Source organism: Brassica rapa, chromosome A02 (assembly GCF_000309985.2).
Source record: "Brassica rapa cultivar Chiifu-401-42 chromosome A02, CAAS_Brap_v3.01, whole genome shotgun sequence".
Lineage (NCBI taxonomy): Eukaryota > Viridiplantae > Streptophyta > Magnoliopsida > Brassicales > Brassicaceae > Brassica > Brassica rapa.
This window is the reverse complement of record NC_024796.2, coordinates 30,152,188-30,174,163: the sequence shown is the minus strand read 5'-3', so window position 1 is coordinate 30,174,163 and position 21,976 is coordinate 30,152,188. Positions and strand designations below refer to the sequence as shown.

The window sequence follows — 21,976 nt, the reverse complement described above, 5'->3', positions numbered from 1 at the left end:
CTCAAACGTAAGTCTCAAATCCAACTTATAAACCCATCTTTCAAAAGTTCACTTTGCCACTATATTCATATGTCTCACATGGCAGGCTAAGATTGATGCCAAGCAAGTTAATGATGCTACCTACTAACTCCAGAACGTTAACTACTCCATGAATCTACTTTTCTTTTACAGTCTAGTTTAGATCCTTGAGTGTCTTTACTTCTCACGCACATTCTCTACAGGCTAAAACCCGTTGATTCCTCAAAGGCTCAAAAGATAGGATAGTCCAAGGAAACCACAGCAGAAAAATAAATTGCCTAGTGTATGAATCTAATATTTGCCCGCTAGACTCAAAGGTGATAATGCAGATTTATTCTAAAGACTTATGAAAAGGTACACATACTACACAGCTCTAAAATTCATTTTCTTGACAGAGATCAAGCAAAGAAGAACTCAGGGAAGCAATTAGCATCAAGTATAGAACTCTATCACTAAGTGATAGAGTTGATACCCAATTTGGGTATAGGTGAAGTCTCAGAATGTATTAGAGACTTTCAAAGATGCATTTGATGTGGCTATAGAGGGAGTTTTTAAGAGATTCAAGGAGCAAGAGAATTGGTACAATGGAGATGAGGAGGAAGATTATTCGATAAATTATTATTTCCTTATTTATTAATAAGGGTTTTTTGGATGTTTTAGCTCTAGTAAAGTTATGATTACACTGTAAATTTAAGATTTTTATTGAGAGATTAATAAGTTGGTTAGTTAAATTTTGTTATTACATATTTCATGGAGTAGTCAAGAAAGTTGTTATATGTATGGAGTTCCCATTAATATATTTTCTTTTGGAGGAAATGAGTATGAGTTTAAAACTATTTATTTAAATGTTAGATGTTGATAGTTTGTATATATTTTTGAACATACATGTAAATAATAAATATGTAACTAATTAGGAAGGTGGGAAATGAAAATGGACCAAGAGGCTCACATTTTGGCACGTAGTGAGATTAATTTAATAAGATTGTACTATGATAGAAACTGAGGAGGTAGGTAGAAGTAGAATCTGATTTTGGGGTTAGGTTTGGTGATAGCGTAAGACTCGTGACACTTTGATTATTGTTCGTTTTTGCTATAGTTTTTTGCCAATGTTTTTTTTTTTTTTGTAACTTATTTTTTGCCAATGTTGAGACGACACTATAACAATCAGTTTCACTTGCCTTTTATGTGGAGAGATACTAAAAGTATAGAACAAGAAAAATAATATTGATTTATGGATCATTCTAAAATAGTAGGTGAACAATGTATATATGTAACGAAAAAATGGCTAAAATGAACGGGAGAGAAGCTCACTCAAAGAACATGACCTTAACAAATAATTAATGGAGAGTTGGTGTAATAGAAAATATTTAGTTATTTCAAAAAAATATATTTAGTTATATTATAAACCCCCTCCCCCTTATATATAATTTATTATATTTTGAAATTTAAAAATGAATAATATCTTGTTTTTATTCGTAACAATATGTATTAAATTTATTTAAAAGATATATCAGAATTCTGTTATATTCTCAAGATATTTATACACTTGAACTATTCGTGATGCTGAACAAGTCCACCAACACAACTACCACTTTCTGAGGAAATCGTTCTTTTTTTTGCTCCAGGCTTGTTTGTTAGTGTGGTTGTATTGTGTGCCAAGTGTACTCAAGAAGGTTACACCAGTCTCTTTTATATAACACAACTTCTCAAGCCCTCTTCTAACACATCTCTCTGATGAAGACCATGGAGCTCTTCTCTCTCTCATCCATCCTCCTTCTTCTTGTGCTCTCCTTCACTAGTCCCATTCTCTCCATCTCTGATCAGCCATTATTAATCTCTTCTGTTGTTCCTGATGAAGAAGAAAGCTGCCCTTACACTGTGATTGTCACCACGAGTTGTTTCTCCCCTGATTTGTCAAGGGATCAGATCACGTTCGCTTTGGGTGACGCTGACGGCAACAAGGTTTTGATTATAACACTCAGCTTATTTTACATTTCTTTTGTGTTGTGTGGGCTCTAATCTTGTTGTGTGTTTGTATCAAATTCAAAAACTTGATATATTCCATTTGTCTGATGCCATGGATGCATGTAATTTTTTTTAATCCATTCGAACAGAAATGAGAAAATTTAATAATACTAGTTTGATTTCATTGTGTAGATACAACAAATATGAAATCAAATATGTTCTAAACCCATAGTATATAGCTTCTTTTCTTTTGAAAATTAAAAATTCTAGGTATATTTGATTAAAACAGAATTTCTAATGCGATGATATAGTCTATATACGCTATACTAGTTTACGTTTTTACGTACATTTAAAAAGAACTAAACACTTGTACGTTCGAGCTATATGGCTACTACATGTGTGCACTTTTACATATAAATATCGACGTTTTTTTACATATAAGGTGGTCGCACCGAGACTAGATGAACCGTTAACTGGTGGAGGGGGTTTCGAGAAATGTTCATCAGACACATTCCAAGTCAAAGGTCAGTGTCTCGACACCATCTGCTCTCTCTACATCTATCGTTCCGGTCTAGACGGTTGGATCCCCGAGACAGTCGAGATCTACGAGGAAGGTTCCAAGTCTGTGAAATTCGATTTCAACAAAAACGTCCCTGATAACACTTGGTACGGCCAAAACTATTGCAACAAAACTGGTTTGCCACCACCTTCACCGGGATTTCCTCCGTTTTCACCCACCGTCCCACCGCCACATCCACCTCATTTTCCTCCCCCCAAGCCCTCTATCCCACCACCGCCACCGCCACCGCATGCACCCCCATCTGCTGCCTCTGGACTTGGAGGTGGTGAGAGTTTGGTTGTTGCGTCTGCAGCGATTCTGATTACTTTAGCGGCTGTGGTGGTTTGAGTTTCTAGTTAAGAGTTGCTTTAGTGACTAATAAAGTATGGAGTAATGACTTTGTTTTTTTTGTTTGTAGTAGTTGGAAATTCTGGAGACCTTGATTAGCTATATAATGTATTGAGTTCTGAAGTAGTAGTAATCGATATAAATGAAACATGCACTAGTGTTTTGCATGTGATTCATAATACCTTTCTTGTTGAATACTATGCAAATACATAACATGATATATCACAATAAAACATGTAAACAACTATCTAACAATGACACGAAAGTGGTACGTAGTTTATTAACTTTTGTTTTGATATGTATAAGTTAAGCTTGATTAAGAATCTAAAATGGTTACAGTGTTGCACCAAATGTAAGAGTGTTGTTGCAAGGTTTGCATCAATCCGAAGCTTAAACTGAAGATTTACAATAAAAAAGACGATTGAACTGAAGACTCGCAAGCTCAAGAACATAACATAGAAGAACATAAGAAAAGAAAATGACACATCCAGTTAAATGAAGTCTCTCTTAAACCAAATCCAGTTAAATAATTGTCGGTTTAACGTTTTAAACTAGTGCTTAGCCAATAATTGTCGGTTTAACGATTTAAACCAACCCACAAAACAGCGAAACACATTCATCATACCTTTTTTTTCTTTGTTTCAAATCAAAACATAGACATCACAATCAATTCATAAGACCCACACGTCACATGTATAGTAGATGCGTGTGCGTGATCTTCTAGAGAAGCACTGCCAGAGACATAAATACATATAGATATTTATCTTAAAATATCCAATCATTTTCTTACAAGAAATAAATAATTATTTTATCAGAATTTTTTCATCTACCATATGAGCCGTGATAATAAATAAATAAATAAAATATCACATCATAACATGAGACGTGGCTCGTGATAATATGAGCCACGGAACGCTACCAATCAAACCCGGTTCTTATACTCGCGTTGGAGCGGAAAAATTCAAACCGAAATTGAATTTCACCCGGTTTAATCCGGTTTTCTCCGATTACTGTTTCACTTTCCCTTACTTTCGTCTCTCTCTCTCTCTCTCTCTCTCTGCAAGCGATTTCGAGAAGAAGCTAAAGAAAATGGCGTCAACACGTCTCTTCGTTCTCTACTGCTTCTTCTTCGTCTTCTCAATCATCTTCTCCGTTTCCGAATCTAAAGCCTTGCAGCCTCACGCCGCCGAGTCCTTTAACGTCAGCCTCATCCAGGTCCTCTCTCTCTCCTCTCTCTCTTTCTCGTGTGCGATTTTACCGAGAATCTTATGGTTTTCTTTTGTGTGGATTGCAGAAACTGAGGAGTAGTTGCTCGTACACAGTGATCATCTCGACGAGCTGTTCGTCGTCGAGGTACACGCGCGACCAAATCAGCGTGGCTTTCGGCGATGCATACGGTAACCAGGTTTGGTTTCCCGCCTCAATTAGATTTTGATTTTGATTTTGTGAATTAGGGTAAAGACTTGGTTTAATCAATTAGGGTTTAGGGTTCCCACTTTGAATGTTGCTTGAAGAAGATTGCATCTGATTCTTTTAGATTGAGCTTACAGTGGATGTTCATAGATTGTTGTGTGTTTGTAGCATGGCCAAGTCAGTTCTTTGTGCTAAACTGCTAGTTAGCTAATTGAATTGGCATAACATTGTCACTGGTATGGTAGGAGTTTATCAGTTAACGTTGTTCTCATTATCTATGTTTTAGCTTTAATGTGTAAAGTTATGTTCTTTTAACATTTGAGTTTGAGATTGTTATGAAAGCTTTGTTGATGCTAGTTAGATATTGAGTACGCATAACATTGTCACTGGTATTAAAGGAGTCTGTTAGTTACAGTGTTCTCAGTACCTACGGTTTAGCTTTGGTGTTTAAAATTTACTTCTTTAAACATTTGAGTTTGAGGTGAAAAGAACACATCTTTGGTGTTTTCAGTGTTCACGGTATCAACGGTGTAGCTTTGGTGTTTAAAGGTTTGGTTCTTTTGAGATGAAAAGGACACATCTCTGGTATAGATGAAACTAGTAGTGTTGTAGCATGGTGATAGACATCTAATATCAGATGCTGACGTGGGAAAGGAATAGAGCAAACTCTCTGGATGGTTTGGCAGGTTTGCCGTTAGAAGAAGACTCACGATAGAGACTGAGATATAAATAGAGTTCTCCCTCTTCATTCGTTCTTTATGCTTTGTATATTGATGTTGTAGACGCTATGAGTCTCGGCACGGTCGCCATGAGATCGTCGTGATCAATCATCTTCGCCATGAGAAGGTGATTGTGATCGGAATCTGCAAAGCTATCTTGTATTCATTGTTCTATCTTGCATTCTGGTTTGATTGAGGAGTTAGAGATATCAATACTCTATCATTGGTGCGGTGATACTGGTTCGGATTCAACGCGGTGCTGCGATTGTGTGAAGGAGCGGCGAAGACGAAGTGATCGGATCAAACTAAGTGGTGCGACAGAGTTGACGGAGCGGTGAAGCAATTTGATCGGAGAGTTCGTCCTCGATCAATAATACAATTTTGTTGGTGACGAGAGTTGATTCGTGATTTTACAAGCAATTGGTGTGTTGGTGAGCCGTTCGATTGCTGCGAGGTGACGGTGAGCTCGGATCGTGTGATTGCGACGGTGTACTCCGATCGATCAGACGCAACTGTGAAATCGGAGCGTGACGATGAGTTCTGAGAAAGTTACGGTTTTCAGTGGCGTTTCAGGTGATTTGCGGCCATGGATAGCATATATGGAGTTTGGATTCTCTCTCTTTAAAAATTTAGAGCTTGACAAGTTATCTTGGGCTAAGCTATTCATGGATGGTACAGCCAAAGAGTATGTTAAAAGGTTAGAGAGGATATCTCCTTTTAAGAGCTGGCATGAGATGAAATACGCTTTGTTGTTGGTGTTTGGGGAGAAAGATGATCCTGATAAAGTTAGGTTGCAAATAGAATCTGAGCAGAAAATGAAGCGTTGGATGGATGATTATGATCGGAAGAAGAAACCATGGAGAAAGTCTGAAACGATCCAAGATGATGCGAAAATGAAGCTTACAATACATCATAACGTCAATTCTCTGGATATGAGTGGTTCTGCAGTAGAAGTGAATTTGGGAGAGGATGCAGGCTCAAACGAGAATTCTGTTGATGAGATGGAAGTAGAGCAGGAGACAAACTCATTACTTATGGAAGATTCTGAGGATAAAATTGTGACAGAAAATACAGAAATTGTGATTAAGAAGGGTTCACTTTCTGTATTTGATCACATAGCAGATTTTGGAAGTGAAGTAGGATCTACTGACCTTGTGGCGTTGAGTGATTCTTTTACACAGTACGAACCGCAGAAGCCAAATCCATCAGGTACAGAAGCAACTGAGGAGAAAATAGTTGACAAAATTGTAGAGATGTCTCAGACTCAGACAGATATGGTGCAGCAGATGACTTTATCATCGGTGGATGGATTGTCTGTGAATCCTAGTGGTCGTCTTGTTAATAGTTGCTCGTCACCAGAATTGATGCTGAAGCAAGATTCATTTCCTATTGCTGTTCAAGAATCAAGTTCTGAGACTGTTCAAGCGGAAGAACCAAATAAGGAGATAGTGTTACCACCTGTGGTAGAAGTTACAGTGAGATTGGATGACTGTCTCGGCTGGAGTAGGTCTTCTCCAGAAATTTTACTCAAGAAAGATTCATTTGGAGAGATTGACCACGAGATTGAGTTGCAAGACTCTGCTGATAATTTGGTGCTGAATGATTTGTCTGTGGAGAATGAATTGCAGGTGTCGAATTCATCATCTATGGAAGAACTCGAGGAAAAATCTGGGGTGCAGGAGTCTTCTTTGAGGCATCCAAGCTGCTTCCTTGACCCTGTTTTGTCTATGAAGTTTAAAGCAACTGCAGAAAGGCCTCACTGTTGGTCAGAGTTTTTGAAGCCTGCAGTAGAGCATGCCTATGATGCGTATTATATTGCTCAGACTGAAGCAATGCTGCAGATGAATCAGCAGTGGACTGATGTATCAAGGCAAGGTCGTGGAAACCAACAGAAGTGCCGCAAAACTTGGAAATTCAAGTTAAAAAAAAGGAAGTTCTCGCAGAGAGTTCCAGGACAGCGTTTCAAATTCACAGAAAAGAAGTTTAAGCTCATGAGCAGAGTAGATATTATGGGGGAAGAGACTATGAATACGAGATGGATGAAGGTTGCAGGTGTCTGGTTTGGGATTTGGAGGACGTTGATTAATGAGGCAGCTATACGGAATGTCAAATGGAACTGTTGTCTTTATTTGCTTGTCGTGGCATTCAACAATAAGAATTTGCAGGAAGGGGACAATGCAGTGTATAGGAGCAGACTGAGACACACACATACATCACGAGTGATATGTAAAATGAGATTGATTCAACCGGTCAAGGAACTGAAACAGTTTGCTTTAAAGGATGGCAAGTTTCAAGTGAAGCATAAATGGAGGTTTAAATCTGCTTCAGTTTGGTCAAATGGGGTCTTCTCATGAAAGTTTTTCTATCATGTTAATCAGTCCAAGCTTGTGGGCAAGCTTGTCTTTGAGGGATGGAGTATATACGAGAATAAGAGTGTGTGGGCTGATAGAGGTTGAGGTGATTTGGTGCGTTAGCCAACTGTGGGAAAAAGAAGTACGAATTACACATTATCTGTTACAAGTTGTGAAGCATCTACTGAATGATAAAAGATGCAAGTGGTGGATATACATCAAGAGTCAGTTACAACAAGTTCTCGTACAACAAAGGCATACGTGGAAGAAGTGTCCCAAGACATGGATGTTCAAATATAAAGCTAGAATAAAGCACACGCAAGCTCTGCCATTACATGTTTTGCTTAGTCTGTGGAGGTGTTCTTGCTTTGTTTGGCATCGCTGGAGAAGTAAGGATGATTCCACTTGTCCTTCTGAGATGGTTGGCGTATAAGAGTGGCAAAAAAAAAAAAAAAAAAAAAATGTATAGAGATTGAAGCGGGAACGTTAAAGGCATATAGACTTTCTCAATGGAGCTGCACGTCAGTTTATGAATGCATAAGATGGTGGTTTCTTTTCATACAAGCTTGAGGGCAAGCTTGTTTTGGTTGAGGGGAGTATTGATAGACATCTAATATCAGATGCTGACGTGGGAAAGGAATAGAGCAAACTCTCTGGATGGTTTGGCAGGTTTGCCGTTAGAAGAAGACTCACGATAGAGACTGAGATATAAATAGAGTTCTCCTTCTTCATTCGTTCTTTATGCTTTGATGTTGCTGTAGATTGACGCCATGAGTCATCTTGACCCGATCGCCATGAGATCGGTGACGAAGGTGAAGCTCGCCATGAGAGCCTAGCCGGAGTCAAGCTCAAAGCTGTTCGTTTATCATCTTGTAATCTCTGTTCTAGCTTGTACTTGGTGTTGGAGTGATCAATAAGAAGAGTCTGAGAGTTAGAGATATCTAAACTCTATCACATGGCCAAGTCAGTTCTTGTTGATGCTACTTAGCTAATTGAATACGCATAAAAAAATTTCACTGGTATTGAAGGAGTCTGTCAATTACATTGGTCTCAGTATCTACGGTTTAGCTTTGGTGTCTAAAGTTCTGTTCTTTAAACATTTTGAGTTTGTGATGCAAAAAAGAACACATCTTTGGCATATAGATGTAAGTCTCTCAATGGATTGGTTTTGGTTGAATACAATCCCTGATTTTGACATGGTTCTTTTTTGGATTTACGGTTTACTTAGGTTCTTGATGTTCTTACTGCTTCGCCTCCTGTGTTTGAGCTTGCGTAGAAACCGAAAGATTTGGACTTTAAATCGGTGTAGGTGATGAAACGTGTCGTTTGTTTGATTGGTCTCTCTGTGATCCTTGTGGCCTTTTCTGTCTTCCTTCGGTTTGATTCTGACCCACTTTTGTATACGGCTTGATTTCTAATCAGACTGTGTGTAGTTTGGTATCTGTAGTAGACTGTAAACAAATGTCCATTTCATTCTATGGAACTCACAGCTTTGGTTTCTTGAAACAGATATACGCACCAAGGCTTGACGATCCATCCACAAAGACTTTCGAGCAATGTTCATCCGACACGTTCGAGATAAACGGACCATGCACTTACCAGATCTGCTACGTCTATCTCTACAGGTCTGGTCCCGATGGTTGGATCCCCGAGAGTGTTAAAATAAACGCCCATGGCTCCAAAGCCGTCACCTTCCCTTATAACACTCTAGTCCCCGAGAGTATATGGTACGGTTTCAATTACTGCAACAGCGCATCCGATTCTAGTGTCCTATCCATTGGTCTTGTCCTTCTTGGGTTTGTTGTCGCCGGTTCAACATTGCTTTTGTAAAATGGATGGTTTGTGTGAACATATTAGGACTTAATACTGAATAAATGTGTAAAAACTGTTGGGGTTCTAGAGATGTCCCTATTATCTGTGTAATCTATGATGAAGTTACTACCTGCTAATTTACAAAGTGTGTAGATTTATAAACATAATGTATTCATTTACTATGTTGATTTTGTTTTTGAGATTTGGTTTCAAATCAGGTGGAGATCTTGTTGTGTCCCACAAAACTAAATTAAAACCTGAAAATATATTCCAAGATTTAAAAATAATAATGTAAAAACATATAACTAGACCAGTTCTCTTATTATGAGATGCATGTTTTAATCTTTTAATCTTTTGTTTTAAACATTATAATCTCAAAACAGAGTTTTAAACACATCAAAATAGAGTAAACACATATTTTTCTCTCAGTTTAAAAATTCTAAGCTTTTGATTGTTTTATCTTTTAAGTTCTTTTTTGAACATTATAATCTCAAAATAGAGTTTTTAAACACATCAAAATAGAGTAAACACATAACCACATATTTTCCCTTCAATTTAAAAATTCTAAGCTTTTGATTGTTTTATCTTTTAAGCTTTTGTTTTAAATATTATAATCTCAAAATTGAGTATTTTAAACACATCAGAAATAGAGTAAACACATTTCTAAGCTTTTGATTTCATTAGTTTTACCGAAACACAAACACTCTTTTGTCATGTAATTTTTTTTTTATTGATTTACCATTCTGTTGAAACAAATAAGGAAAATTCCCATTTTAAACTCAACAAAAAATGACAAATAACTGAAACCGACACGCATTCTCCCTTCGAAGTACAAAAACGGCAGGCAAACCCAACACTTGAGTTTTTAGTTATACTAGGGTTTTGAACAAAACTCCAAAACTATATAACAAGCAACTGTCTCCCTCTTCTCTCTGTCTCCCATCTTCCTCCGCCTCTATCTCTCAAAACCACACAGAGAGATATTCCACCATGCCTTCACTAGCTTTATCCGAGGAGAAGAAGATGAAGAAGAGCACATCCTCAGAGACCACCACCGCCGCCGCCACCACACCAGACTCCAAGAAGAAGAAAGAGAAGAAGCCGAAGAAACTCTCAGACTCCGACGGAGAAGAAGACTCCGAGAAGAAGAAGAGCAAGAAGAAGAAGCGCAAGGCCGCTGCGGAGAGTAGTGATTCAGGGTCCGAGCTTGTGGAGCCGGAGAGCTCGAAGAAGAAGAGCAGCAAGAAGGTGAAGCTTAGCGTTGTGGAAGATGTTAAAGTCGTCGAGAACCCTAACGCTGTTTCGAAGTTTAGAATCTCGGATCCGTTGAGGGAGAAGCTGAAGGAGAAGGGTATCGAGGCTCTTTTCCCGATTCAGGCGACCACTTTTGATATGGTTCTTGATGGGGCTGATTTGGTCGGAAGGGCTCGTACTGGTCAGGTATTAATCGGTTTAATGTTTTGTTAAATGTAGTGAAGTTTGAGGCTTTAGAGTCAGTGATTACTTATGAGCTGAAAGTTTGATACTTTATATTATTATGAGTGTTGGTTTGGTTCGAAGTTTTCAAAGTTTGAGGCTTTTTGAGGGACTAAGTTAATCAGTTGTTACTTTTATTGATACTTTATATCATTAATTAGTAAACTCTGATGTTTGTTTTGGTGTCAGTTCTTCAAAGTTTGAGGCTTTAGAGTGTCTAATTTAAGCAGTTGTTATTTTTGAGCTGAAAGTTTGATATTTTATATTATTATTAGTGTTTGTTTGGTGTGAGATCTTCAAAGTTTGAGGCTTTAGAGTGCCTTAGTTAGTCAGTGATTGCTTTTGAGATTAATCTTTTGTTTGTTTGGTGTGAAGTTTTTCAAAGTTTGAGGCTTTAGAGTGCCTATGTTAATTACTTTCGAGCTGAAAATTAAATACTTTATATTATTGTTAGTTAAATCTTTTGCTTGTTTGGAGTAAAATCTTCAAAGTTTGAGGCCTTAGAGTCCCTAAGTTAATCAGTAATTTTACTTTTGAGATAAAAGTTTGATACTTTAATGTCATTGTTATTGTAATCCTATGTTTGTTTGTTGTGAAATCTTCAAAGTATGAGACTTTATACTGACTAAGTTAATCAGTGATTATTTTTGAGATGAAAGTTTGATAGTTTAAATCACTATTAGTGTAATCTTTTGTTTGTTTTGGTGTGAAGTTTTTCAAAGTTTGAGGCTTTGTTGATCGTGTGTGGTGTGGTGCAGGGTAAAACATTGGCTTTTGTGTTACCTATATTGGAGTCCTTGATCAATGGACCTGCCAAGAACAAAAGGAAGAATGGATACGGCAGGCCACCTAGTGTTTTGGTACTTTTACCAACCAGAGAATTGGCCAAGCAGGTAATGATCCTCAGACTCTATACCTATAGACTAGCTAATTAGTCGGATTTATATTAAATATTTTAGTTTTCGGGTTTATTATAAAATTTTATATATATAAAAATAACAAGAAAATTAGATTTTTTACCTTCTAAATTGGATTTTAAGAAAATTGTTTCCGACCAATTTTAAGAACATTGTGTGTTTATTGATAGTATGGTGTTACTTTTGTAGGTGTTTGCTGACTTTGATGCGTATGGAGGATCCGTTGGTTTAACTTCTTGCTGTGTCTATGGAGGTGATCCTTACCCTCCTCAGCAGCAAAAACTAAAGAAAGGTGTTGACATTGTAGTTGGTACCCCTGGTCGTATCAAGGCATGTCTCTTTGCTCTTTTCTTAAATCAAATCACTGTTTTTTTTTTGTATTAATAATATATCCATTGCAGGATCATATCGAAAGGCAAAACCTTGACCTGACCTACCTACAGTTCCGTGTTCTCGACGAAGCTGATGAAATGCTGAGAATGGGATTCGTCGACGACGTTGAACTCATCTTAGGGAAGGTGGAGGATCCTAAAAAAGTTCAGACGCTTCTCTTCAGTGCTACCTTGCCATCATGGGTTCAAAACGTGCGTCCCTTTTTCAAATATTTTCTTTTTCTTCATTAGTTAAAAGCTTTTTTGTGTTAATATATATATTTCTTGCTACTACTACTACCAGATTGCGTCTAGGTTTTTGAAACAAGACAAGAAGACTATTGATCTTGTTGGTAATGATAAAATGAAAGCCAGTAACAGTGTTAGACACATTGCTCTTCCCTGCAGTAAGCAAGCTATGTCTCGCTTGATTCCTGACATCATCAGCTTATACAGCAGGTAAACCATCTACTACTTTAATAATCATTTTAAAATTAAGTTGTCAAGTTTCTTATACAAATTATTATTAATCTTCAGTGGAGGTAGTACCATCATTTTCACCGAGACTAAAGACCAAGCTTCTGAGCTTTCTGGTCTGTTGCCTGGTGCTAGAGCTTTGCATGGTGACATTCAACAATCACAACGTGAGGTATGTTATTCTACTTTTTTATTGAGCCCCGTGGGATTAAACATTTAATATTAAAAAAACTTTATATATAAATATATATCAATTTATAATATATACAAAAAGTTATAAAATTTTGTATATATATATATACTAACTAAATGTAAATAATTTTTTTTGTCTCTTTATATGTGTTTTATGTTTTAACATAATATACTAATATATACAAAAAGTTGTAAAATTTTGAAAAATATATATACGAATTAAAGGTAAATAATTTTTTTTGTCTATTTATTATGTTATTCATTTTGTTTTGTATAGTTTTATAGATGTGATTTTTTATAATAAAAAAATATTTTGAAAATGGAATGGGGCCCCAATAATAATGAATCCTGTGATTGTAGATTACTCTTGCTGGATTTAGAAAGGGGAAGTTCTCGACATTGGTTGCTACAAACGTTGCTGCTCGTGGTCTAGATATCAATGACGTGCAGCTAATCATCCAGGTTAGTGTCTAAATCATTCTTGTTTAATCCTTCTCTGCTGTTGTAACGTTCTGTTTTGTTTCTGTTGTAGTGTGAGCCTCCACGTGATGTTGAAGACTACATCCATCGTTCAGGCCGAACAGGAAGAGCAGGCAACACTGGAGTCGCGGTCATGTTATACGATTCTAGAAAGTCTGGCGTGTCCAGGATTGAGAAACAAGCTGGGATAAAGTTTGAGCACGTGTCTGCGCCCCAGCCTAATGATATCGCCAAAGCCATTGGTATGGAAGCTGCTGAGAAGATCACACAAGTCTGTGACACTGTGGTTCCTGCGTTTCTGGCGGCGGCCAAGGAGCTGTTGGAGAGCTCCGGTGTGTCAGCTGAAGTACTCCTTGCTAAAGCTCTTGCCAAAACCGCGGTTAGTTTTCTTTTGAACCACTTTTATTGTCTCAAAGGAGAGAGTGTATTAAAGAGTTATTTATTCTGCAGGGCTTTACTGAGATTAAGAAAAGGTCTCTTCTAACATCAATGGAGAACCATGTCACGTTACATCTTGAAGCAGGGAGACCTATATACTCGGCAACGTAAGCTTCTCTCTCTCTCTCTCTCTCTCTCTGCTTGTGTCTTTTTTTTTTTGCTTAATATTTAAAAAGAAAATAAATACTAAGATGATTTTGTGGTTTCTTTGCAGTAATGCATTTAGTGTGCTGAGGAGAGTTTTACCGGATGACAAGGTTAATTTGATTGAAGGGATGACTCTAACAGTAGACGGAGGTGCGGTTTTCGATGTTGTGCAGTCAGATGTAGACCAGTTTATTGCGGCTGGACAAAAGAATGCTGGGAGTATGAGCTTGGAGGTTGTTAAAGAGATGCCTAAGCTTCAAGAGCGTGAACCAGTGCAGAGAAGATATGGTGGTGGTGGGGGTAGGTTTGGTCGTGGAGGAGGTGGTGGTGGAAGATTTGGTCGTGGTGGTGGCAGAGGCCAGAGATGGTGAAAACTCTTTTTTTTTTTTTGATCAACTGATGGTGAAAACTCTAAACCAATGATCAAAACTCCTTCACTACTCGTATTTTCTTTCCATCGCAAAATCTATTTTATTATGTTTTTCCTCTCTTTTTATTATTTGAACAACTTAAAGGGGAAGTTCTTTTGTTGTCCCCTTATCAATTTTGTGCTATTTGAATGATAACGATGATAAAGTTGATAATTCATCATTTTTCCATAGTTTAATGATTTTTCCTATTCTATAATTATAATTAAACTACTATCCAATACAACTAGCATGAGCATGATTTTTTTTTTATCAAACTAATAATATATTCATTTCCATACACACAGTTTTTTCCAAACAGTAGTATACAAGCAAAGCATTATTATCAACTAGAGTCGGCCCGCCCTACGGGCGGGATATGATTTATTTGTGATCTAGATTATTATTTTCTTATATAATTTTGTGGTTGGTATTTTAGGTTCATATTTGCAAGAGATGTGAATGAAAGACACAAAAAAAGAAGAAAAAACTCAAGAAAATGGTTCATGTATCTTTTGTTTGTAAGTAATTTTTGTTTTGACTTTTTGCGACGACAATATTGTTATGTCATTGTTGAATAATTTGTATCTAACAACTAATGTATACGATTCTTTTTGAGATTCTCGCCAGTTGTAAGGCCTTTGAATAATTTTCCAAAAAGAGAATCTCACATTTGATGAAAAACTGGCAATCAAAACATTAGATATCCAATTGGATTGGACATAGTGTTCAAGGGTTAGGACATGTTCCTGATATTCATCGGTTTTATTTTTAAAGTTTATTGTTAGGTGATACTTGGTTCAGATAAAATAAACTATATTGTTTATTATGAACAAATATAAGGATTTCTAGACTATTTCTTGCTTGATCTTAACATTAAACACAGAATTTCAGATTATCAGGGAAAGAATTCATAATTGTTTCTATGTGCCATTCGAGATTAGCTAGGAAGATATTTTTTCATGAAATTTTTTAAATACATCTATTTAGATACAATAAATTTAGTCTCTTGTTTATATCATGAAATTATTTTCCATTTTATGTTTAATGTTGTATATTTTATTTTTTCATTTGTTTTGATAGTGTGTAAATTGTTTTTTTTTCTTTTTCTCAGTATCTTAGTTTTTCTTAACTTAAACTCAAATATTAGAATAGGAAAAGTTTAAGTTTTTCTTTAATCATGGTTGAGTTGATAAAACGTGAAAAGGCAACAATGTTATTGTATTCTCGTAATTGGTTTTCTTATAAAATTTTCAAGTGAAATTCAGAAGAACTAATATCTGCTTCAAGTGAAGTTCTTTAATGCATCCTCCAAGTAAAACAATTTGAACGACTGGCCAAGTGTTTAGTATTACAAAAGTATTCAGTAATATCTGAGCTCTTTATGATATTTAATTACTAAGAAATTTAAAGAAAAAATAACATCGAAAGTATGAAACAAACAATATAAAGCCATAACTTGCCCTCCCTCATCTATTCGATACTTTCCTCATACTAAACCATATCTTCATAACTTAAGTTTGCTTCCTCCACCACTATTTCTTCCTTTAAGCTTAAAGAAACTTCAACGTCTCAACCTTGTTTTGTTTGTGGGTACAAAGATAAAACTTGAAAGGGATTTAACGGGTTAAAGTGATGCGTACATTGGTTTATACCGTGCACCAGACGCTAACACCAAGGCTGCTTCAGTTTAGAAGCAATATCAAACCAGCAAAAAGGAGAGGCCATTCTCAGGTCACTCCTCTTCACGTCACTTCGACGATTTTAACTTCCACAAGATCAAATTTTTTTCGAAGGGCATGTCTCAAATCTCATCCTCTCACTTCCTTTGGTCGCCAAATAGCACACCCTTCTCTCTATTTCCAAGCTCTCGAGCTCTGTTTCAACGTTTCCTTCAACAGGATTCCCACCAATCCAAACAGTCAGTTTCAGACTCAACCCTCGCTCGCCAACGCTTTGGTCGCAGCTCTGAGGAGAGCACATGCGCATCAGAGGAGATGGTGTGCGGAGCAGTAGCAGAGCCAACAAAACCAGCCGTTCTTGGCGGCTACCTGTGGATACTTTTTCGAGTTGTTCCTTTCCAGGCCTAAGCTTTCTATCCTTTTCAACAGCCTTATCACAGTCCTTGATGCACTCGTCATACTGAATCAAACACATTCACATTAGGTTCAACCTTGTGCCAAGTAAATTATCATATTGCATCAAACATGATCATGTTTAGACTCAACCACATACCAAGTGAATCACTATAGACTAATATACATAAGAACTAAACATGGATACATAAGACTAATATACATAAGGACTAATCCCAGATGATAGATCTGTTAATTCTTGAGAGGTCTACTACTTTAAAATGCATGGTTTCCTCAGAACACATCTTGTAAATAGATGACAGCAATATACTCAATAACATAGGCAACTGTCACAAAGTAACAACTTGCAAGATTAAGATAGATAAAGATTAAAAATTCACAGCGAGAGAAATGAGATGTACGTACATACAAACACAAACAGAATAATTCTGATTCTCCAATGGTTCAACATGATTTCAGACTCAATTTTTTTTTAAGGCTTTCTGCATCTCTTCGAGAACCAGTTAACTCCAGTATTATCTGACTGGATTCCAGGTAACGAAACTGACTCCAAATCCAGTTCTACAACGTACCGGTATGGGTTAGACGCAATCAAGACATGGCTAATCGACTCATGTCCCTTCCAGTGTTTCTCCACTCCGACGGAAACATACACACCGTGAAGATTCTTCAAACCGTCTTTTCCTCCAACATCTCCGGCCAACTACATTGAGGCTTATTTATCAAACGACTTGGAGTGAAACATTAAGAGGGATTCATACCTGAGGAGGGAGGAGTCGGGACTGAGCAGTTGGCTTGATAAGAACAAACTAAACGAATGAAGGCTTTTAGAAGTGATGACGTATTAAGAGGTAGATTGATTTAGAAATTGTGAGGATGATGCTAAGGGGATGGAGCCATACCTTTTTATAGGTGACAATCACGTGGTTGACGATTAAACCACAATCGCCGTTACAGAATCTCGACAGTCTCTTCCTAGATCGACGACGAACGAAGAACACGGAGGGGAGCAGTTGATAGGGCTTCCGCAGAAGACTGTCTCGATGGGCCGCAGCGCGTAACGAAGCCCAACAGCGAAGTTTAGTGAAACGGTGCGGATCCTATGTGTCTTCACTACAGGGATCCTATTTCCAAGCTGGCATCCTAGCTGGCATCATCAGGAGAGATTAAACTCTTCTTTATATATAAAGATATGTTTACACAACACACATACAGCAAGCGAGGCGGTTCTCAAACTCTTCAAGCCTTTGTCCTGACCACAAGAACATGATTTTTCTAGCTAGTTTGTACTAGTTTCTTACTATGACAAAATCTATTGTGTTTTTTTTCTTCCTGAGATTCTTCTCTATGAACAACCTTAAGGTAAGATTTGTCCGTCTACCAATTTTGTGTTATTTGAATGATAACAATTATAAAATTATTAGTTCATTATATATAGTTTCTTCATAGTTGAATTATCTTTTCTAAGCTATAAATTATAATTAAATACTTAAACTATCCATTTTTTTTTCTTAAACTGTGGTAAAATAGTAAATTGATCAGAGAAATTGATGCGATTTGGAGGATGTGAAAATAATTTATCTTGCACGTTTAATTTAGTCATAGAAAGACAAAAGTGACACGTTTATGTATTTTTTGCAACTTCTTTGTTCATTTTAGTATATAGCTGGTAATTCATCAGTGTGCATGAATTTAAATCAAAATTCTATCCAAGGCTTTCCTTTAATTACAGTACCTTAGCACTTTATTATATTTATGCTTTCCTGATTTATAATTGCCAAACTTTAAATTAGTTTCAAGTAACCAATGAAAGAGACGTGACAGCGATTTGTGAACCCATAAAAGGTCTCTTGTTCTTTTTTTGGGATCAAAAAGGTCTCTTGTTTTAGTGCACAAAAAGAGAAAGCACGAGAAGTCGAGAAGTATCCCCTTGCAATGTCCATGTCGCTGGTTCTGTAGTTAGTCTCATTCTTTCTCCAATTCAGTTACACTACAATATTTCATCAAGTAAATTGTGTTAAATCGTTCACATTAGTCTCATTATTTCTCCAATTCAGTTATACTACAATATTTCATCAAGTAAACTGTGTTAAATCATTCACATTAGTTTGCACCTTTTCAACCTATGAAAAAGACGTGACAACGACTTGTGTACCAAGAAAGGTTTCTTGTTTTAGTCCACAAAAAGAGAGCACAGAGGACCAAGTTTTCTCCCCTAGCAGTGTCGTTGTCGTTGTTTTCTGTAGTTAGTCTTATTCTTTCTGCACTTGAGTTGCATTGCAATATTGTATCAAGTAATTGTGTTAATATCATTTACATCAGAGAAATTATTCCATTGCTAACTTAACTCTATGACCCGATGTTATTTTGCATTTGACAAAACAACATTTTACCGACTGTAATTAACCCCACCTCTTAAGAGCACCATTAACCCCACCTCTTAAGTGGGTTCTTAGGAGGTGGGTCCCACAACTTTATTAAAAACCACCTTTTCCTTCTCTTCTGCAAGAGGCAAGTTTGGTGGGTTCTTATGGTATTTGCGGGCCCCACTGACACGTGGTGGCCTGCAATTGGTTATTAAAAAAAAAAAAGTTAAGAACTCCAAATGAAGGTTTTAGGGTTAATGGTGCTCTTAGCATTCAAAAGAGCTTTTATTTTTCAACCCAAATCTAGTTTTTAATAGTAACTACGAAGAAATAATGAATTCAATTAGGTAATTTCTCAACCCGCTAAATAAATATTCTAATAACAGCTAATGTAATAATTTGTTTCTATGGTTTTGTTATCTTGATTTGAATAAATGAAAATTTAGTTGGAAGAAAAAAACAAACAAATATTAGAGTGTATTATTCAAGCTTTTCAAGCAAACATGTCAATTCTACACGGTGGTAATTCGTAGTTAAATAGTAGTATTAGATATATACTTATAGTTGTCAGAAAAAAATTGTACTAGATATATTTTAGCTTTTGAAGATAATATAATTAGTGGTGTAAAAAAATATAATAATTAGTGTAATATTGCAATTATTAGCACTATAAATTTGGACAAGACTCAAGTATCAGTTTCATACACAACAGAAGACTTTATAATCCAAAAGACAACAGATATGCCTGAATCAACTCAAGACAACATAAACAATCCAGACGTCTCCAGCGTCCCCACCAGATTCCCCTACGTCCCAGCCACACCTGAACCTTCCCCGCAAAACCCCGTCGTATCCAAAGACATTACCGTGAACCGCTCAAAGTCAACATGGATGCGTCTCTACGTTCCCACCGCCGCACTAAACGGCGGCGTTTCGTCTGAAAAACTCCCTCTCGTTGTCTATTACCACGGCGGAGGATTCGCCACCGGCAGCGTCGACTTCTATCCCCACCACGACTTCTGCAACCTTATGGCGCGCGAGCTCAACGCAGTCTTCGCTTCTCCTTCGTACCGGCTAGCTCCCGTGAACAGACTCCCGGCGGCGTACGACGACGGAGTGGATGCACCAGCCGTCTTCGCCGATCTAAGTCCATTACGTATCCGTGGTATGATCTTACACCAGCCGTTCTTCGGCGGCGAAGAGCGTTGCGAGTCTGAAACCAATGTGAACTTTCCGCATATACTCAGCGACGCCTGCTGGCACTTTTGTCTCCCTGTCGGAGCGAACCGGGATCACGAGTATTCGAATCCGACGGTGGGAGATGGACCGAAGCAAATGGAGAAAATCGGACGGTTGGGACGGAACTGGAAGGTGGTGGTGATTGGACGAGAAAGACATCGTCTGATAGATAGGCACAGAGATGTGGCGAAGTTGATGAAGGACCAGGGAGTGGATGTGACTGAGCATTTTACCGACGGCGATGTTCACGGTGCTGAGCTCGTTAACCAGGGTGAAACTACGCTTGCTTGCATCAGAAGTATCATTTACTCTTCCTCACCGTAAAGGTTTTTTCTAAATTTAAAGATTTACCTTTATGTATAGGTTTGTGGAAAATTTTATGATTAAGAAAAATATTGGAGACCCAAGAGGCTCTCTGTCTCTTTTGTTAGACATCTCTTGTTTTATCTTCTGGAACTTGGCATTCTATTCACCATTGTTATGGAAGGCCTGTTTAGTGGTGGTTTATTTATGGATTTACTCAGTTAATCATCCAAGTTTTAGAGAAAGCAAATTATTCAGCATAATTAAAATACAGTATTGTTAAGCATGAATTTCACAAAACGGTTTAGAGTAGTGCAGTTATACTTAAATCATCATAAGAAATGTAAAATTCTCATTTGTAATTGTAATGTTTCTTATCATTTATAATAACATGAGAGTACTCCAATGTTCCACACTTTGCGAACAAGGGCAAATGGATGCTCCTTTGGAGAGACCACTAACTTGTATAATGAGTTATAGGTTCACTGAAGGGTTTTGAATATATATATTATATTCTCCTTTTTTCTACAACCAAACTGTATTCTCTTATTAATTGTGTAAGGATTAAAATTATAAAATAAAATGATCACCTCAGACGATATGATGATAAATATATAACTAAACATAATGTATTATATTTAAGGACTTGTTAAGGAGTTTGCATAAAGCGAGAACGAGTGCAAAGAAGATTTGGCTGCGGTGGTGGCCAAGGCGGAAATCGGTTTGGTCGTGGAGGAGGTGGGGGTAGATAAGGTATTGGTGGTGGTGGTGGTGGCAGAAGCCAGAGATGGTGAAAACTCTATTATTTCTTGTTGTGACAAAATCTATTATTTGTTTTCTTCTTATCTTCTTATGAACAATTCAAGGGAATAAATGTGGGTTCTTAAAAGATTCAGATGATTCCTATCATGGGGTTTAGTTTTCACTAGAGCTTCGTAACAACTCTTGCCACATTTAATTTTAATGCACCAAATTTTAGCAAAAAAAAAAAAACAATTCAAGGGAAATTCTTTTGTTTTTTCCAATATGAATTTTGTGTAATTTGAATTATAATGATAATGTAACTATGAATTCATCAGTTACACTTTCTTCGTAGTGAATGATCTTTCATATGGTATAATTATAGTTAATCCATTTCAACTATTGGTAAATAGTAACTGATAAGCGAATGCTTGTGGAATTGAGATGAACATAATTGATCTTGCAAGTTTGGACTAGTCATTGAAAGACGAGTACTTACCTAACTTTTATTATTTTGCAACTTCTCTATTTTTTGGTCTAGCTGGTAATTCTTCTATGTGCTTGAATTTAAAAACATAATTCTATACATATGCGTAAATCTAAGGGTTTTAATTATAGTACATTAACGCTTTTATATGAATTCATCAGTTACACTTTCTTCGTAGTGAATGATCTTTCATATGGTATAATTATAGTTAATCCATTTCAACTATTGGTAAAATAGTAAACTGATAAGCGAATGCTTGTGGAATTGAGATGTGAACATAATTGATCTTGCAAGTTTGGACTAGTCATTGAAAGACGAGTTACTTACCTAACGTTTATGTATTTTTGCAACTTCTCTATTTTTTTGGTCTAGCTGGTAATTCTTCTATGTGCTTGAATTTAAAAACATAATTCTATACATATGCGTAAATCTAAGGGTTTTAATTATAGTACATTAACGCTTTATTATTATGTTTTCCTGATATATGATTTTGCCAATCTTCAAATTAGTCTTGTACATTGAATTTTCTACGAGTTTTCAACCAATGAAATAGACATGACAACGACTTGTATACCAAGAAAGGTCTTTTGTTTTAGTGTACAAAAAGAGAAAGCACAGAGGACTGTAATTAACCTTCCCTTGCAATGTCATTCC

The 21,976-nt window shown here is 36.8% G+C and overlaps 4 protein-coding genes across 5 annotated transcripts; all 4 read left to right on the top strand.

The window, feature by feature from the left end:
* The first annotated feature begins 1,580 nt into the window (after window positions 1-1,580).
* LOC103854995 (embryo-specific protein ATS3) lies at window positions 1,581-3,103 on the top strand. The gene is made up of 2 exons (XM_009131956.3): window positions 1,581-1,980; window positions 2,426-3,103. Exons 1-2 carry the CDS (start codon window positions 1,753-1,755, stop codon window positions 2,888-2,890), a joined length of 693 nt encoding a protein of 230 aa, XP_009130204.1. The 5' UTR covers window positions 1,581-1,752; the 3' UTR covers window positions 2,891-3,103.
* Window positions 3,104-3,352: 249 nt separating this feature from the next.
* LOC103854994 (embryo-specific protein ATS3B) lies at window positions 3,353-9,387 on the top strand. 2 transcript variants are annotated; one of them, XM_009131954.3, is made up of 3 exons: window positions 3,353-4,105; window positions 4,185-4,295; window positions 4,815-8,330. In XM_009131954.3, exon 3 carries the CDS (start codon window positions 5,556-5,558, stop codon window positions 7,374-7,376), a length of 1,821 nt encoding a protein of 606 aa, XP_009130202.2. In that variant the 5' UTR covers window positions 3,353-4,105; window positions 4,185-4,295; window positions 4,815-5,555; the 3' UTR covers window positions 7,377-8,330. The 2 variants fall into 2 exon arrangements, with proteins under 2 accessions (XP_009130202.2, XP_009130203.1); XM_009131955.3 differs by lacking the exon at window positions 4,815-8,330 and adding an exon at window positions 8,883-9,387 and having other exon boundaries at window positions 3,857-4,105.
* Window positions 9,388-10,094: 707 nt separating this feature from the next.
* On the top strand, window positions 10,095-14,295 carry LOC103854992 (DEAD-box ATP-dependent RNA helicase 7). Its single transcript, XM_033285954.1, has 11 exons — window positions 10,095-10,625; window positions 11,420-11,554; window positions 11,768-11,908; window positions 11,980-12,162; window positions 12,254-12,408; window positions 12,487-12,598; window positions 12,979-13,080; window positions 13,151-13,477; window positions 13,549-13,643; window positions 13,751-14,050; window positions 14,086-14,295. Exons 1-11 carry the CDS (start codon window positions 10,176-10,178, stop codon window positions 14,087-14,089), a joined length of 2,004 nt encoding a protein of 667 aa, XP_033141845.1. The 5' UTR covers window positions 10,095-10,175; the 3' UTR covers window positions 14,090-14,295.
* Window positions 14,296-16,591: 2,296 nt separating this feature from the next.
* LOC103854990 (probable carboxylesterase 120) lies at window positions 16,592-20,500 on the top strand. Its single transcript, XM_033285955.1, has one exon. It carries the CDS (start codon window positions 19,294-19,296, stop codon window positions 20,113-20,115), a length of 822 nt encoding a protein of 273 aa, XP_033141846.1. The 5' UTR covers window positions 16,592-19,293; the 3' UTR covers window positions 20,116-20,500.
* The last annotated feature ends 1,476 nt before the right edge of the window (window positions 20,501-21,976 follow it).

Excerpts from the sequence above, each read along its gene's own strand:
- LOC103854992 (XM_033285954.1), top strand. The coding sequence starts at position 10,176 with ATGCCTTCACTAGCTTTATCCGAGGAGAAGAAGATGAAGAAGAGCACA. Across the intron at positions 12,599-12,978 it reads TTCAACAATCACAACGTGAG|ATTACTCTTGCTGGATTTAG; the intron begins GTATGTTATTCT and ends CTGTGATTGTAG. Across the intron at positions 13,478-13,548 it reads AAGCTCTTGCCAAAACCGCG|GGCTTTACTGAGATTAAGAA; the intron begins GTTAGTTTTCTT and ends TTTATTCTGCAG.
- LOC103854995 (XM_009131956.3), top strand. The coding sequence starts at position 1,753 with ATGAAGACCATGGAGCTCTTCTCTCTCTCATCCATCCTCCTTCTTCTT. Across the intron at positions 1,981-2,425 it reads GTGACGCTGACGGCAACAAG|GTGGTCGCACCGAGACTAGA; the intron begins GTTTTGATTATA and ends TTTACATATAAG.
- LOC103854990 (XM_033285955.1), top strand. The coding sequence starts at position 19,294 with ATGCCTGAATCAACTCAAGACAACATAAACAATCCAGACGTCTCCAGC.
- LOC103854994 (XM_009131954.3), top strand. The coding sequence starts at position 5,556 with ATGAGTTCTGAGAAAGTTACGGTTTTCAGTGGCGTTTCAGGTGATTTG.